At 40.7% G+C, this 18,885-nt stretch overlaps 1 protein-coding gene across 1 annotated transcript in view; it reads right to left on the reverse strand.

Annotated features, from left to right (window-relative positions):
* The window catches only part of KDM2B (lysine demethylase 2B), a 119,121-nt gene that overhangs the window by 27,820 nt on the left and 72,416 nt on the right, over nt 1-18,885 (reverse strand). Inside the window, exon 12 of the mRNA XM_059827457.1 lies at nt 12,141-12,227. Coding sequence (XP_059683440.1) covers nt 12,141-12,227 — 87 coding nt within the window. The remainder of the gene's footprint in view (nt 1-12,140; nt 12,228-18,885) is intronic.

The following is an 18,885-nucleotide window of genomic DNA, read 5'->3' on the forward strand; positions in this document are numbered from 1 at the left end:
AATAACTTGTGACATCCCCCAAGGACGATCCACCAGTCACACCATGGCGAAATGTCATTCACAGCAAATTAAATCATGACATGGATCATCCTACTCCTCTCATCTGCAACAAATACTAGCACTCTTGATATTTGCATTAGCCTATCTGGGCTGCAGCAGGTCACCGAGTGTAACCCACATCAAACCTCACTCCTCAGCCAGCCCTGCCACGGCAGAGCGTGTTCCAGTCTGCTGCTTACAACAGCAACACAACTGACAAATGAGCTCTAATTACGAGGCCTGCGTTAGGAGTGAAGACACACATGCCAAGAAGATCGCAGAACAATTTCCAAATGCTAGGTAAACTTTGCCGAGCCAGCGTTTAAAAAAATTGGATAGGATATGATATAAGATAGCAAATTGGGAATCAGTGGGGGGGGAAACAACACAAAAAAATAAACTTTTCTGATTGTAATTGCTCTGAAAAATCTCATCTTCTACAAGAGCAGCTAAACATTCAAAAAATATTTAATACGCAGAACTATTAAGAGAGCATTTTCCAGCTCAATTCTTTCAGCTTGTCTACACTAGAGAACACTAAATTACGACAAATAGTGAGCAACCCTTGTGTCAACAGCGTGTATCTGACTAGCCTGGTACAGTTTACATCAGCTTAGAAAACAAAATAAGCAGCACTGACCCTGGTCGTGCCTGTATTGGCATAACTGTGTCCCTACTTCAGCTTTGCACGATACAATTCAGTAATAAATAACATCCTTAATTAAACTGCTGAATGAGCCTTAGTGAAAACCGCATGAAAACAGACAGTACCTTCTATTCTGAACTGTTGCTTTGATTGCACCTCACCTGAAGTCATATATAAGTCTCATCAATATCATAATCTTCTCCACAGAAACCAATTATGTTGTCACAAACCGAGACAATAACCTCAAGCGAAGAATAAACAGCAGGAGCAGATGAGTGCCAAAGAACCAGATTTTATTCTCATGCAAATATCCTTAAGTAGTAAAACCAAGATGGGGGGAGGAAGACTACAACCCCTGCGCTGCACTCACTTGCTCCTGAGCACCTCTAGTACCGAGAGATTTCAGCCACCGCTACCAGTGCTAAACAGGATCCGTGTATTCCTATTAGACACTGGAGTTTATGGTTCTGTGATTCTCAATATGAGGTGAAATAAAGTTTTTTAATGTGGCACAAATGCACCTTTGATTTAACCTTCCCTTGAAACTTCTTATGCATCTTTATAGAATATGATATTTAGCCGATATTAGAAAAATACTTACATGGAAACATTTGGAAAAACAACCTCAAACTGGTTTGTATACAAGTCCTCGAAAAAAGATCTTGTGATTTGAGCTGCTGCTGCTTTCTGCAGGCCAGCACATATGTTTTTGAAAAGGAAACCCACCGAGATGTTTATGAATCACGATTCTTGACCTGTATCAGCATAAGAGAGTTACCCAATAGCTTTCTGAGGTTTATTGTTTTGGTGTAAGTGTCCATTCACCTGAAATATGATCTTAACTGTTGGGCCTGGGCAAATTTCACGACACTTTTCTCAAGAGTTCTAGCCAGTATTTCAGTCATATTCTCAACACTAGCAGTGACATTCTGACAACCTAAATATCCATCTAGTATCATGATCTTACCACTTCCTACTATCTGTTTTTTCTGAACTATGACATGAGTAGTGATCAGATGCACTCAGTATCCATCACAATCTCTTTAATAAACAGTCTGATTGAGCAATCTTAGATCAAATACAGTAACTCAAGACAAAATAATATATTGAGCGCTCCCTCCATGTAATGCCTACTGCACATACTTTCCCTAACCAGTATCCAACACAGAAGGAGCAAAGGCAGCAAGGGTTGTACAGCTATTTCTTGAAGAATGACAACCATGGACTATTACAGTGCAGTAGAGGAGCAGCACCCAAAACAGCAAAAGCTCAGGCAGAACATGCTGATAGTAACTCACTCACTCCATCTCTCTTAAAACAAGCCTTAAAAACAAAACAAACCCCCCAAAACCCCAACACCCTGTCATCTAAAAATATAATAAATAAGCCTGCAAAGCCGTGAAACACCCAGTTCATCCACCACACAAGACACGAGCACTGCATCTTGGGAACCTACTGATAAATAACCGAGGCCTTCCATCTTCACAGCCTCAGATTTCTGGAAACAGAGAGGTACCAGCAAACTCAACCATTCATGAGATCTGGATCTATGAATTTACTCTCTACAGGAAGAGCTGTGGCATGATTGGGACTATCCACTGGGAAATGAGGGGAAATCCTGCCACGCTTCCTTCTTCCACAGATCCTTATGCCACAGAGTGTTCCCACAGCACAGTCTGTGTCTCCAAGAGCCATGTTCTGTCAGTAAATTGAAAAACTACTGAAACAGGCTCCTAAGAAGATAAGAAGTGACTGCCACGCTGTGGAGGAAACATGCAAATAGATGTGGCTGCTAGCTGAAAGAGTGGATTAACCAGAATCTGAAACCTGCTTTCCTGTCAGTGGCTCAGTGCACTCTGACACACAGCACAGAACGCTCTACGACAGTCAATTGTGTCCAACGTGTGGGCAGCAGCTTTAAAATCTAGAGACCAAACCCAAACATTTAGAGGCAAACAAATGGTAAGCAAAGGAAAAACTGAAGTACAGTTTTCCTCATGAGAGCTCATGTGCTCTGCTGTCACCTACAAACCTGACTTGGATTTGTAGGGAAACATTTGTACCTCAGATATTTATGTTGATTTGATTTCTAATTTGAAACCTGCTAACCTTTGGGACATGGTTTAGTGGGCATGGTGGTGTTGGGTTGATGGTTGGACTTAATGATTCTAAAAAGTCTTTTCCAGCCTTCATGATTCTGTGATTCAGAACGTAAACAACCAAACCATGCTAGACTACGTCTCAAAGCTGCTTTGCTTTTATCAGAATTTATCCATATCTTTTGTTGTGTTTGTTAATTTTAAAAAAGGAGAGCACTTCTGTACCTCTTCTATCTGGTCTACTAGTGCCTGCAGGAAAGTCATAAAGTTGAAACAAGACCTCATTTATATTCTCAGCAGACTTTAATTTCAATGTGCTATGGAACTAAAAGGGAGCCATCTTCTCAGGGACAGAACATACAATTCAATTTTGTTCTGAAAAGTGCATGCAGGATTAATGTCCATAATTGCACAGCATATACTGTGGAATGACAAACGCCTTCCCCATTGCTCTGCCAATGTGCTTCGATCCAGAAACAAAACTATTAAATCTCAGATACGTAACTCAAAGCTTGAATGGTTTTAATGTTGGGGTGGGGGAGAGCACAAGGATGCTAGAATACTTAAATCAGGTTCAAACCTTAGCTTTTTGTTTGATTTTGTTGGCCAGCTCAGCAATGAATGTAGTCAAGCTCCCGGTGACAAAATTTGAGACCTGTCAACTCATTTCACATACACTATCTAAGAAAAAGGTCTTAATACTAAAGTAGTTTTCATCAGCGCTTTTACTGTCATGAAATAAAGAAAAAGCTGCTATCTTGAAAAATGGCAGTCAAGACATAGTTGGGAAAAATTCATTTTACTGCATATTCATGCACATGGTAGAAGAATGACAACGGGGAAGAATACATAAATCTTCTTGTATGATACTTGGAGCACAACAGTTTGAAGAGAGAGATGACTGTTCATTGTTTCCAATCCATTCAAATTTCTACTCAGAGTCAAAATGGCTCTAATTTACCTGTTTGATGTATTAATCACATAAAGGCATTGGTCAGATTTCAAAGCAAGTGGCTGAGAGTTGATAAGAAGGGAAAATATTAAGTCAAAGATGGAAGATTAAGAAGGTGCTCATTCAAGTCCTTGCTATTTATAATTACTCCCTGAAGGGACACAGTATTTCAAGTACAGCCTCTTGAAGTGAGAAATAATCTGTCAAGTCACCAGGCAAAGCTTTTATAAAAATATTGAGGCAATATGCAATGAAGCTCTTTGGGCACGTTATGTATGATACACATACACCAAACCCTGAAACTCCTCTGGCCTGCATGGAGTTACCACAGAAATGAATTTGTCTTGAGGACTAACGTCTAAGACTGAAGCAGCGCTCAGAAAAATAAACAAGTTGGGCAAGGAGATAACCTTCCTCAGCAGCACTGCCCCAGGAAAGCAGACACTTGACAGAAACTCCCAGTAGCTTCAGCAGCTCTTACTCCTTTGCACACTACCCGAAGAATTGTTCGATTCTGGTGCATCAGTTTTTTTCCTGCTCCCAAGTGTAGTGAGCAGGGAAAGGGCTTAGTTTCATATGTGTACAGCTACTGTGGGAAGACCCCTAAAAAAAAAAAATCCCCCAAACCTCAACTATGTGGTTTTGTTTCTGAATAGATTTGTCAGGAGCCAGAACTGGGATATCTTTCTGAATAAATTTCAACTCTGTCCTGCCACATGGCATCTACTATCCTGCAGTGTATAAGAACAGAAATTATTCAAAATTATTTAAATCACTGATTCCAATCACAATTTAAATCAGTAAAGAGAAAAACAAATTTCAGTTGATTTTAATCCTCATTTTCTTTTGTACTTATTTTCTGGAAGATAAATTAATTATTAGCATCTGGTAACTACCAAGAAATGTCTGATTTGCAGTAGATAATGAACTTTATAATCAGGACTTTTTATCAACAAAAAGGATTCACAATACACACATTTGTATATGCAAATCTTACAGACTACTGGCATTTAAAATTGCTGTTGACACCAAGCAGAGTTCAGGCAGTGCTGTGTGAGATCACTTCAAACACCTTTAAGCTGATGCCTGGCAAGGACAAAATGTGACAGTTTAAATCCCCTTTTTGCTGCTGCGCCACTTGGAATGACTGATGTAAAATTTACTTGAATCTCAACCAGAAAAAGACATTGTACAACAATTCACACAGAATTCTTTTGCTATCTTTCTGCCTTTTTTTTCCCCTTCCCAGTTTTTTTCTACACTAGGAGGACTCAGTTTTTACTTTAATTCTTAAGTGCTTGTTTTTAATTGTCAGTATTTGCTTTCTAATACATTCGTATCCCCACAGGAAGTACCCTGAATGGATCTCCAAGGACTGGTCTGTCTTGGGGAATTTGGCAGAGTTTTCCCACTGCTACTACGAGGAATGTAGCTTTCCTGGTGGTAGCCCCCGGGCAGGCTCCTGAAACTGATGCTGTTTTGATGTTGTGCCATTTATACATGCTCAGATCTGTTTCAGACACCACTCTGGTTAAAACACTAATTGCTGTAACGAGTACCTCAGTGCTCTTGCTACTATGGGTGGAGCTGGCCTAGCGATAGCTATGGTAGGAATTCTTAGTAAGCAAGCAAGTAAAAACTGGAAGTATTTATTCAAAGGTTTTCAGGAATGTTCTTTGTCCACCTAGCACCTCTCCCCCTGAATTTAAAGAAAACCTGATGTACAGCAATGCTCAAAACTTATGAAAAAACACACTGGTTTCAGGTTGAAGTTTATAAGAACTCTTGAATTTATGCTTCCCCCCCCCCCTTTCTGAGTACATTCAAATTTATTGTATCCACTGATTCTTAGTCCATTTCCTTTCTATTTCTTAAGTTTGATCCAGTGCACAATGTTGCATATATGTTCATAAAATTGGTGCCATACATAAAGGAGCTCTATTATTAAAAACTGGTAGATCTTCCTGCCTTCCCAGCATTTTTAATGTGAAATACCATGAAAAGAGAAAAAGGTTCCTTGCTGGAAAATGTCAGCAGACATGTGAATGTGCCCAAGGACCTCTACAGGCTCCAGATCTAGAGAGGGTGACTAATACCACTGTCTTTTATTATTTAAAATACAAGTTATTTCTAAGAATCTAACACCCTTTTCACCACAGTTGTCTACTGTTTTTCTTGTGTGCTGTTTAGTTCAGACTATGAACAATGATCAGAAATCTTACTTCCAGCCTAAATCTAGGCTATGTTTATACCCACTTGTTCTCATGGCGACATTGTCCATTAGCTTAAGTAACTCCGAAGTAACTCCTCCCCTGGTGTTCATACTCCCTGAAGTACTAACACAACAATCATCTCCCCCCTCAACTTTGCTGTGCCATGCTGAACAAGACATGTTCTTCTAGTCTCCACTCTTAAACATCACGTCTTAAATACTATGTGTGGTTGTGGAGTCCCATATCCACCCTCATCTCAAAACTACCTATAGCGGAACTAGACCAGAGTGAGAAAAATGATCAGACATATAGTATGGTTTGTGTACCAGAAAAGATTGAACTTACCAGTGTTTTTCAGCTTGGGAGCAGGGGGGGAAGACTGAGAAGCAGTAACAGGGACAAAAAAATATTGACAGCACAGAGAAGGTGAACAGTGACCTTGTTCAAATTTCTCAAAATGCATGATACAGAGAGCATGAAGTGTATTTATGGTATTAAGGGACAGATCTGAAACAACATAAGGAAGTACTTATCTATGCAGAGCTTTATTAAACTGCAGGGGACAATGCCACAGGATGCTATGGAGATCAAAAAGATCAACAGGTTCCACAAATTATTAGGTAAATTCACAAAGGGGAAAAAAATTCTACCAGGGGACACTAAACACCAAAGATGAAGATACAATCTTCTAGCTTAACTGGGAAGATAAGCAAAGGAAAGAGCGCTGTATGCCTGCTTTGTTCTTACGACTCTTTGAATAGCTGTGACCGGCCACCATCAGAAACAGGACACAGTGCTACAGGGACTGTCTGGTCTGGTGGCGTATGACTAGCTCAACCTTTCCTCAATCATACTAATCAGCCTTTTGCTCTGCCTCTCGCAGATTAGTTCTTAGGAGTTAATCCTTCTTCTTCCAATACATGGATGTATCTGTAGAATTTTGCAAAGATTTCTAGTAAAAATAATTGGGTAAAAAATAAACTAAGACAGAACTCGCTAATGATTGGAATCAGATGCTGCCCATGGTAACAGGAAAGTAGAGGCAAAACCCCAGAACGTCCCTTTCAACCCTATGCCCACCCGCCACCGCCCCCCAACCCAAAAAACAACAGCAAAAAAAGCCAGCCTGAGAGATGTCTTCCTTCTGGGTTTTTTTATGATCACTTTTTGTTCCTGGTTCTCATGCACTGATACATAGCTACAAACGTCATTTGCATTGCCAATTGTAGGGAAGGTTGTTTTTTTTTAAAAAAAAAAACATAATCCAATTAAAATTTCAGTTTGTGGCCTTTACTAATTAATAGTTTACGCTTTTAAATAAGAATATTACCATTTCCTTATTATACTTCTTAAGTGTCTTCTCTTAAAATCAACAGGTAAAAATTACATGGAAAAAGCATATGAACAGGCATCAGAAAAACAGCCACATATTGCAGCATTGTTAACCAGCTACTGAAAATTACAGCTTCATCTCCTGCTCACAGCCAGACCTATATATATTTGGACACTTGCTATCATTACAAATGCAGTGGCTTTAGGTTTGTGCCAGGTAAGAGAGATGAGAGTCTGGCTCACAGTCTGCATTTCTAACTCTTCACAGAACAAGAGAGTCCAAACATATTCTAGTTCTTTATAGCTGCTCTTCACAGACAACTAAAGATCTTTATCACAATAAAAACAGAAGGCACTGCCATAGAGTGTAATTACATGCTACTATAGTTGACTGTTGCCTTCCAGAAATAGGAAATGGTTTGAAAAATGCATGGTTTCTGCTTGGGCCATACTCCGAGTTCCTTAAATAAAATGCCACCCCTAATCCCTGTGCAGGTAAAATGGGAACTCTGGTATTGTAGGGCTGAGCAAACCTTGAGAGTGGGCTTCAAGATTTGGCTTGATGGTAGTCAGCTTTCTGCACCAGTGATGAGCAATGTGTCGCCACAGTGGAAAATCAGGTTTAGGCCCTGCTCTTTTTTCACACCACCCAGAAGTTCATGTCCCAGGGATGGGGAAGGAGTAGTTTGTTAAGGTTATTCCTCATTCCTCTTTAGACCCTTAAGAACACAAAATTTCAAGGCAGCATACCCTACGGAGTTCTTCCTTTCGGACAACAGACTACCACTGCAAAAAAACCCACAGATAACACTCAGCAACACACCAGGTGAGGACAACTTACTGTTGCACAAACCCACAGCAAAGGAATGGGGATGGGGTTTACATATCCACAGCTGCATCTGTGCTTGGCAGCTAGCTGGGAAAAATGTGCTGTCTAGTTTGAAGGTACATGAACTGTCAGTCAGCCATCAGGACAAGTAGGTTTCAAATATCCACTTAGTCCCACATTCCCGATTCCCTGAAAAGGCCTAAATTAGGATCGCTGCGCATATCCTAGGACTCCTGGCAAAGTCAAACAATTTGCAAAATGAATCATTATCAGACAGAGACTTCTTCTGAAAATGGACTGTTTTCTCTTGCTCTATAGCTAAAAGAAAAAGGCAAGTTCTTCCTTCTTCTGAAAGAGCATTTGCAAAAAAAAAAAAAAGGTGCCTCCTAGAGTGTAATTATTGTACTAAGTAATTATCAATAAATTAGAAAAAGTACAGAAGACTCAAAAAAGCTCCATAAAGATGAGCAAATACGATTTGGAAGAGGTGCCTATGAATCACACACCGTTTCTCTATTACCATAAAATAATAATGTTTCATACATTTTACTACGAAACTTTCTGCTGAAGATGTCACAGATCTTTATAAACATTAATTTCACCTCACAGCCTCCCAGGATGGGAAGCGCCATCTCCATACGGAAAAGCTCAGGGAGCAGAAACGTGCCATTCACCTCGTGCAACACAAGGAGGCTGCAGCAGAGCTGGGAACAGAACGCAGACCCTTGCCTCCCATTTTGTACACTAACCACAAGATCATCAAATGTCACCCATTTATTTTATCTCCTCACAAAACCACTTTTGATCATTACTTCTGTTCCTTTTCTCAGCGAGTAATTTTTTTTGACAGCGAACTGCAGTATAACTGACAGCCCCAAACACCTTTAGAAAAGGTAGATGGGAGCGATGCAGCACAATGGGGCCACCACATAAGGATGGGTCTTCCACATACTTAGTTAAATGTCTTGCCCATTACACCTTATCCACTGTGACTGTGATTTAAGGTGAGTGAACATGTTTCTTCCCTAAACCCCAGAATTTCACAGTCTTCAAGCAACCGTTTTGCAGTACGACAGAACTGTGCACGCTGTTGGCACGTCAGACTAGCAACACATAAAAGAAACTGTGACTCAATTTTAAAGGGAAATATTTATTTGCTGCTTTGAAAACCATTCAGATTATTAAAGGCGTGTTCTTTCAAAAGCAAGTCAACATAACTAAGGCCGCCCCTCCACAACGTGGGTTATTCACATATTTTAAGTGATTCCCTGTCCCTACTCCAGGGATCTTTTACTTTAGTAAGAGTTCTCTCCCTCTACTCTACGCTTTTCCGGCTCCATCCCTTTTCAGTACTTGCCTCTCTCCTCATCCTGCTCTCTCACCGTTTCTAGTCTCTTCCCCTCCTTTCTTTACAGTCATTTCCATTTTCTTTGAAATGTTTTGGCATTTAATACTGGCTTTATTCTTCCTTCTCCATCTGTTGCTCTTGTCTTTCTAAATCTCTTCTGGAGCCTTCTCTTGGGAGAAAGCAAGACCCACGTTTTCCATTTATTGCCTCCTCTTTCTGGATTTCAGTCCCCTTCTTTTTCTTTACGGTCTTGGATTCAGACAATCCTCACTCTCCCTGAAAGCTGAAATACCAGCTACAATGTCTTCTTACCAGCCCCACAATAGCTGGTACCATGCTGTATTGTATCTGCCACTCCCTTTAAATACCAGTATCTCAGGAAAGGCACTGTTAAGTATTTGGCACTTCTCCTATATACTACAAGAGCAATACTACAGAAAGCAAAATTACTGGTAGGTTTTACACTCCTGCCTTGTGCTCAACATTTGTGGAATCTTCTGGCCACGGAGGCTCGCTCCACCAGCTACAATCGAATTGTAAAGGGAGTTTCCCCCTCCCTAAAGGATTTCTTCTCTGTAAAATCTTTTATTTCATTATCAGGACTTACAGAAACAAAGGAGAAATAACCAAGTTTAACTACTAACACTGCCTTTATACAAATCTCCCCTATATTGTCTTTCCAACATATTTTAATTCGGGACTCAAGGGCCCAACTCTAAGACATGTCTTCCTGGCCTGTTCACTTGGCCTCTGTTCCCAGACAAGGAAAATAGCTGTAACATGTAGGATGACAGGGACATTTGCCAATTAGAAGCGCAACAACAAACTCCTTTTGGGAAACATTCAGCAATATCTGCATGTGTACCTTTTAACTCAAACATAAGACATAATACAAACTGATCATAGATTAAGCAAAGTAAATATAAAGAGAATGGTGAAAGGATTTCTTCTGTTACAAGTTTTTGTTTATTTCCAGACTTCAATCGAAAGCCTGACTTTCTGTGAAAGTTCTCCTCATACTTGCTATTAGCCAATGTGTTTAATTGTTATTGCACCTTAGCACTGGGAATGATGCCTTCTAAAAGTGTTTGCTTTCAGAAAGGCTAAAGGAAAATAAGCACCAGAAAGTTAAAAAAACCCCTTGCAGCCAGCAAGATGGATTTTGCAAACAGAGATAAGATTTAAGTCTTAAAAAAAATACGAATCTTCTACAGTTACAGTTATGTTGCCAACGCACAGAAATAAAACATAAGAAATGAACCATTTATCAAGGATACCAAAATAAAGTGAACAAGAACATTAGCAAACACCAGAGCTTATAAAAGCCTCAAAACATTAAGATCCACACTTCTACCACAAGCTCAAAAGATACAGCACAAGAGTCAGTTGTTTCTTAGTTTTGTATTATATGTTTCACACACCAGTTTTCCTATGGTCACAGAAATTTTACTGTATTCAATCCCTGGAATATACTTGACTGATGAATGAACAGCAGCTGTCAAAGCAGTGGAATGGAGAATCCGACACCTATTACTCTCAAGGTTTTCCACTGTTGTTTTTAAACAAATAAATGTTTTAAACACAAAGAACATTGCCATGGTTTTATTACCATCTAAAAAGAAAATACGTATTTAACAAGATCTAACTTATCTGAAATGTGCTCAGCTAAAACCCAAAAAGAAACCAAGAAGGAACACGATATGCTCATTCTGCCCCACTCTGCCACTCTGGCAGTTTGATGTTTATGGTCTCCTACTTCCCCTTTGAAAACAGCAAATTCTCGTCGCTACAAGCAATTATATGCAAAAAGCCATGACAAGTACACCAGCACAAAAAGTGGGAACAGGGAAAATAATTAACTCAATTATTTGGAAGTTATTTACAATTATAACAACAACAGATTTTCAGATAGAAGCCTGATTTAAGCTGACTGACCCTTTCAGCATTTCTAAAGAAATTATGTATTATAAAACCAATTCAGTGAAAAATGAAAGTAAAAATAGAAGCGATGAGACATCTTCTAAATAAGCAAAGCTGCTTTTACAGCATGCTGAATAACTGGAGTGTGGTAAACATACCACTGTTATAAATAACATCCAGCCTTTTGACATTATTCTTTAATTATTTCAAATTCTTTATAAGCATTAATGAAGCAAGCCTCACAGTTCTCCTGCAAAGTGAAGAGAATTACTCCCGTATCTAGGAGGAAAAAGGAAGATACAGGGACAGAAAACAACCCTCCGAAGTTACGGTGGCACACTTGTACAGAGAATTCAGGAGGTCTCATAGTATAAGAGAAAAAGCATCCTCTCATCCAGATGAGAGCACTTACTAAGTGACCGGTTTGTAGGATTTACACGTCATTCAATTTTACAAAAAACGTTGCATCAACATTTTTAGATTTAACCATGACTAGTAAATGACCGAGACATATCAAAGCTTTATACTGATAAGTAAGGCCCAAACAAATTCTTTTTAAATGGAAACACTAATGATTTCTCCCTGCTGAGGCACTTTTATGTTCTGCTTCAACTCTTAACCATAAAACCATTAAAAATAACATTTCATGTTAAAAATGCTAGCAGCTGCCAAAGTATCATATACAGCACTTTTTCAGATTATAGCTAAATAAACATCAAGACCTAGCACAACAACAATTAGTAAGTAATTGCGTCTCATTACCTTTGCGGTCTTCTTGGGCCAGCTGACCACGGGGACACCCGAAATGGCAAGATTTTGGTCATCATCAGCATGTTCCTTCAGTATGTTCTGTTGCAAATGAAAAGGCCTTTATTAACCACAGCAATATTTCTCCAACTTAAGAGTGCAGAGACTTACAGAAGACAATACTCCACTCTGATGAAAGATGGAGTGACAAGATCTCTGCTGACTTGTTACATCTCTGCAAGTTACTTTTGCTTCCAAACTTCCAATTCACACTGAAACTCTCGCGCCTGTCATTAAGATCCAAGACGTGAAGTTTCTTGCAAAATAGACAGCAAAATCAGCCATGAATCACCTCAAATATTACAGACTTCTTTAAAATCGGTGTGTCCAAAAAAGACTGGTGTTTTTCCACTGCTATCAGTCTAATACCAGTAGCACCTCTCCCTTTGAACTGCAGCTCACTAAATCCCAAACAACCCCCACCAGTCACCACAACCAACACCTTATCTCCTAATTAAGTCTACAAAAGACCTGAGAAGCATCTAGGCTCTGCCACCATTATTTCTGCAGTCACAGGGCATCAAGCGTGTAGGTCAGAGCAATCCTCAGATGCCTGAACATTCAGGTAAGTCAAGATACAGAAGTGTGCACTGTAACCTTTCATCTTTATGCATGTGGCAATTCAAGAGCACCATCGTTTCCACTGGCCTTCCTTCCACTCTGATGGGCAGGCCAGAGTCACTGTAATCTAATTCACTTCATGTGATCAGGTAAGGCATTCAGGTTCCTGAGTATTCACTAGGAGAATCTGACTCTGCATAGTACAGTATTAAGGAAAAAAAAGGTTGGTCTCCCCTCCTTTCCACCCCCACCAAATCCTTTTGCTTTGATGCACTGTCCTAGAAATCTCATGAGTGGGTTGCACTGGCTTACACAGCTTCTACCGCTGTGAATCACTCCCATGACTGTATAATTCAACACAGAGGTGGGGAAGAACGTACTCAATTGTGCAGTTGGGAACAGTCCACGCTCGCTTCCCTTGACTCTCTACGTACTTTCTAATCCAGCTACAAAGCTTTTCATTTGGAGTTCAGGTAGCTGAAAAGGACAACAAATGAAAACAAAAAACAAGTCGGAAGGAGGATTCTGCTGTGCTGCTGAAAACTGAAGCCCAAATAAGCACTAAGAGGTTAATGGGGAAAAAAATGCTCCAATACAGCAACCAAGAAACGCAGGTTGGAAATTACCTTGTAATAGAATTTAGGAGATAACCCCAGACAATGAAGTTCAATGGTGTCATTCCGAAGTATACCGACTTCTTGAAAAAAAGCTTAATTAGACAATGGGCACCAGGCTCTCTCAGTCCCCAGTGTAGAGCTTTCATAATTAGCAATTTCACACACTCTACAAAAGAGCTTAAAATACAGTAATTGTTTTAATAGGAAGTGCCCTTGGAATTCATCTGTAATCATCCAACTAAAGCCAAGAGTACGATGGCATGTTCCAGGCCCCAAAAGCCCAAGCAGGCAGACTAGCATCTAAACTGGGGTTTGGACGAGAGTCCCTGGGGCTGGCTTTCTCTCCCTGGAGCTCAGGCAACCTGCTGGATTCAGCCCAATTCCCCACTCTGTGCTTAAATGAGAGATGCTTTACTAATAGACACTACAGCACCAGCACGGTGCTGCTTCTTCAGATACAATCATACCAGTAAGGCTGTTCTTGATACTGGTTGGTCCGAAAGCAGCGCCAGTGACCAAAATAAGCAATACCAGTACAAGCCCAGTTTCGTCAGCCCGGCACTGTGGCTGCGCTCAGGAGCTTGCACAGGCACAGCCTGGCTGGTGAGGAATAAAACACAGCTTGCCCCAACCTGACTGTGATGGAGAGTCTGTAGCGTACCTTCAGCTGAATAGTCTTTGAGTGAAACAGCTAGTAACTTTTACATACGGACTAGTCATTGGCAAATTAACTCCTGGCCCAGCTGAGGTTAAGTGAGCACCTCTTTTCTCATGTCCTTTGTATTTTGAGAGAGCTATCACTGCATTAACCGAACTGTGAGCACATTCTGAAAGTTAGTTTTCAATCCTAAAAAATGGAGAGGTCTTTTGTATTCTCATAGCAAAGCGAAAATTCTCCAGAACAAGGCGGCAGCTTGAGAGCCATATAAACAAAGGACAAATTAATCCCTCTTTACTTTGCTACTCTTAGATTTGAAAGCTTGTAAGACAGAAAACCTTAACATTTCCACTAACGACTGTCAGAGACTCCGAGTTCAATAGAAAGCAGAGTATATTCCAAGAACTTGGCAAGATAATGAAGGTTTCTTGTTATCATATGTATCACGTGAAAATATTATCCAAGAAGAAATGTAAAACTACGACAGTTTATCATCTCAGCCAGCTGAAAATAATGGGTGTCTGAGCAGCACAACCATAACCAAGCCACAGTTGCACTGACTGTAGTGTCAAGTGTCAGCACACAACAGGCTGGAGGAGGCAGACTTTTCTTCACCTGCTTTAAAAAAAAAAAAAAAAAAAAAGGAAGATGAAGAAAAAGCCATGGGGCTGCAGTTAGACAAACAGCACGATGCCCATCCAGCACAAGGCTGCCTGATTCATTACTCTTGAAGGGTGTGGTGACAAGAGCAAGTATGAAGGAAAGAAACTGATTAAGTATGTAAAAATTCAGCTTAGCCATTAATTTCAAAAGCACAACAAGGGATGACTCCCCTGAAACGAATTCAGTAGAGGGAAGTTTTTTCCTGTCATCAGAATGAGAAGGGGGTAAGATTTCTTGGCAAGAAAAAGTAAGAACATATTTCAGTAGATATCATCTGTCTTGCACAAGAATCTTCTCCTGATGCCAAGTAGTTGTGGATATTTGACAAACTGTTCTTCAAACTGAGTTTCTTCTGCCCTAATGGACTTCCACAGTCCCTTCTGAAGAGCAGCAGCATTTTTGCTTTGAAGTGGGGAAGGTCTGTGGCATTGTTAGGAGGCAGATCTCACAATCCTTCTTCCCAACAGCAGCAAAGGAATTACCATCCTGCTGGTAACCCAACAGAAACACTGTGTGCTGCAATCAGAGGCTGCATACAGACAAGTATTATTGGCAGAGTGTTTAGTGTGGGATGCAGACTGTCACAATCAAAGGTCTCCTCAGCTTTACCTGTCCTGTGATGTGGGGTGCAAACTACACGAAGGAGTAACATGGTTACCTCTCTATTCTCTTATCCATGCATAAGTCCACCCCAATTGCATCTTTAGTACACTGACATACTATTTGTTATCTAAATATGAAGTGGAAAAGCCACACGATTAAACTCTTCCAATCCCCAAGGCCACCATCTAAGTAAAATTATTTTGTAGTGATTTTTTTCCTCCTTTTCTTCCTCATTAGTGTAGGTACTTTTCTAACAGTTCAGCTGCTACTTAATTTTTAAACTGGGAGCCAGAGTTGCACTGTTTCGTATTTCATTTCAGGGCTTGTATACATGGAAAACAAGGCATGACTGCAGGCTGCATGTGCCTCCAACAGTAACACCAACAGCAAGGATGTGGGGGCAATGGCTGCAGTGTCTTCTGGCTGCTCACCCTGCCAACAGCTATACTGCCAAGCCTTCTGTCCTTCAGCGACTTCGGTCAGCTGAGCACTCTCAGGGAGGGTATGTTTATCTGTGCAACAATTTCCCCTCACATTTGCTGCACATACAGCTCACTCAGAGCCCAGCCGCAGACATTTGGATACAGAGAGTATTGCATCTCCTCAGCTGATTGTTCAGATGCCATCTGCTACGGAGCAAACGCTGCTGTCAGTAATCGCTGCTGGGAGGCCTCCGAGAAGCTCCTTTGGTGGCGAACACGGGTCTCGTGATACAGTGCCCACAGAGCAGAGCTGCAGCCGACAAGAATTTAATTCCTTGTTTGAGCTGAGGGAAGAACTGACCCGCTCCCCAAGCGAGGCCCGTGTTATGCTCTGCAAATAAGCCTCCCTTGTGCTGCAGCACTCCATCGATCATGGTGATAAATGGGTTCTCAATCTGCAGAGGCATTAGCTTGGCACTTCTGGATTGCTGTGTCCCCACTAGATAGTCGCAGTTAGTTAGGAGCTTAGATGACGTGTAAGGCATTTACACAGGCTTAGTTTAGTTTTCAGTCTCCCTTCTCATAAGGAAAATAAATTACTTTACTTCAAAAAATCTCACCTACTTGACATTAAATAGCTGTATATAGCTGCAGTTGTATTTACCGCTAAGAGCAGTAATCCAGTTGCCCATCCTTTACTGTATTCTTGCTCAGATGGGAAAGCATGGTTTCTCTGCAAGTTACCCACATTTCTGTGAAACGTCACATTACTAAATAAAATGGTTTCCTTTCTCCAGTTTTAACTACCCATATCCTGTTTTCTGAAAACATTAATTATCTTACTGAAGCACAAAGAGAGACTTGAATGTCATACAGAAAAGTTCCTGAGTGTATTTCATTAAGAAAAGTGCTACAATAAACACGGATTTATTTTCTTCAGGAAGAAACTTGTTTAATACTTTCCAAGCAGAGCAAGAGCTTTCAGGCTTTCTGTCAGAGCATGTTCTTGCTATGCATGTGTTAAAAATAACTCTCAAATGGGTGCACTAAAAGGGTACTTTTTATAGGCTGCATTATTAGTACATCACATGCCCAAAAGTCAGGTTGCCCATGAAATAAGCCTTGTGAATGTAGCCGAATACAGTCACACCACGTGTGATCTGCACAGCTTCTTCTGCAGGATTTCTGCCTCCATTCAGTCCCACAGATGACTGGTGCTCTGGATATTCATCAGGGTGAGGTAAAGGTGCCAAACTTCTGCTAACTCTACTACTAATGCTATCAGCAAAATCCCCACATTATTTTCTGTACAAGTTGGAAAACTAGTAGCAAAGTAAGAGGGAATATGATTTAGTGGTCAAGTAGATAAATACTGTTCTAGAAAAATGGACTGTATTTCTTCTTCTGCCAATATGTCCCTATGTAACACAGGGCAAATTTTTTTAAATCAAGTTTCCACAGGCAGTCATGAATTGTGTGTTCCTACTCTTCCCCACACTTGGCTTGGGATCTGGATGCTGAAGATCAGAACTTCTGCTCTGTAGAAATGTTAAGCAATTACAGTTTCAATACCATTAAAATGATCTTTTGCACGTATCATTCTTAAATAATGCTAACTTTTCTGAAAATCACATCCGCAACACATAAAACCAGTATCCAAAAATTATGGTCACTTCTATCTTAATCTCTTTGCACCTTAGTTTCCTATCTGTGAACCAGAGATAACAACAGCTCATCAGTTACCACTTGTGAAGCACATGACTACGGTAGTGACGAGTATCACTGGGAACCCCAAGGGAACATTCATATCACCGTGTTCAGCCAAGGGTCTGAACAGTATGACGCACCTAACACACACTGAGGAGCAAGGACGGAACAAAATACTGAACAGCTGCATTCTGCACGCCAAGCAATACAGGAATCCTGCAAGGACCATTATGCTAGATGTATTCTCAAAGGGCTGAAATCAGTCCCTTGATGACTTTTCCAGCAGCATGCTCTATCCTTTGAAGGCAGAAGCCCTAAACATGCACTGATATACTTGTTTCTGATTTTTTTGTTGTTGTTTTTAAAGCCAACGAACTGAATAAAACAAACTTCATGCTTTGGTATGACATGGGTTACAAGGAGGTAGGATGCTTTGGCTCTGCTGCACTGTTCTCTACAGTGTCAACGAACACAGTGGCAGAAAGGAGTAATGGGTTGTTGCATCCAGGGTCCCAACACTAGATGGGAAGGGGACACACCTTGTCCATGGCTGCCTCAGACCATTTGCTGATGAGCAAAGGGAAGGCCTGTGTTGGGAGTCCTGGGCTCCACTCCTGACTTGAGAGGAAGCGTACTTAAGCAACCACTGATGTGAGTGCAACTCCCCCTAACTGCCCCAGTTCCTTCAGAGCACCTAGCAAGTGGACTATGCAACCGTAGGGAGAGTTATAGAGGAAGCGGACTAGATGGGTTTAATTAATTTACTATGCTGTGTTGACTCCCATTCTCTGAAAATTGAGGGCTGCCTTACATGCGGGCCAATATTGTAAAAAAGATCGGTAAGAAAGTTCTTTAACAGTTCTTTAGACATGGTTCAAGAAAATGTTTGAGTTAACATCCTTTTAAAAGGTCTTACTCTGACTAATCAGCCACAGGCTCGCCAAACATACAGAGGTGATTCCAGAGAAAACAATTCTGCAGCATGCATGATGTTTAGATGTGGTCATGGGCTCTTTAACCAGCAGGGAACCATAAATATCCAGATGTTGGGCTACATCCTGATGGTTACAGTGTGTGCTGGCAAGGAGAGAAAGTTTAGAAGCAGGCAGTTATCAAAGGAGATCGAACATCAAGAATGCAATTCTGCAAGATGCACAAAATAAACTCGCAGATGCCCACTTAATTCCAGTTAAAGCACAGTATCACTAAAAAGGGCATGACTTGGGCCTTTTTCTTAAATGTCCATTTGCAGTTCTCCATCTCTGCAGCTAGTGAATCCACTGCTCTGAGGAGGAGTAAGAAAGCATATACTCCTACACAGTGCTTTAAACCAGATTCACATATGGTATCTTGCCGTGTTCTAGTAAGACGTCTCCCAGTGCATTGGAGTATGTCATCAAAAGAGCATGCATGATCATATTCTGAACATCTGCACCATTTATTACGTGTTGTACCCCTTTCTGGGATTT

Source organism: Gavia stellata, chromosome 21, assembly GCF_030936135.1.
Source record: "Gavia stellata isolate bGavSte3 chromosome 21, bGavSte3.hap2, whole genome shotgun sequence".
NCBI classification, from domain to species: domain Eukaryota; kingdom Metazoa; phylum Chordata; class Aves; order Gaviiformes; family Gaviidae; genus Gavia; species Gavia stellata.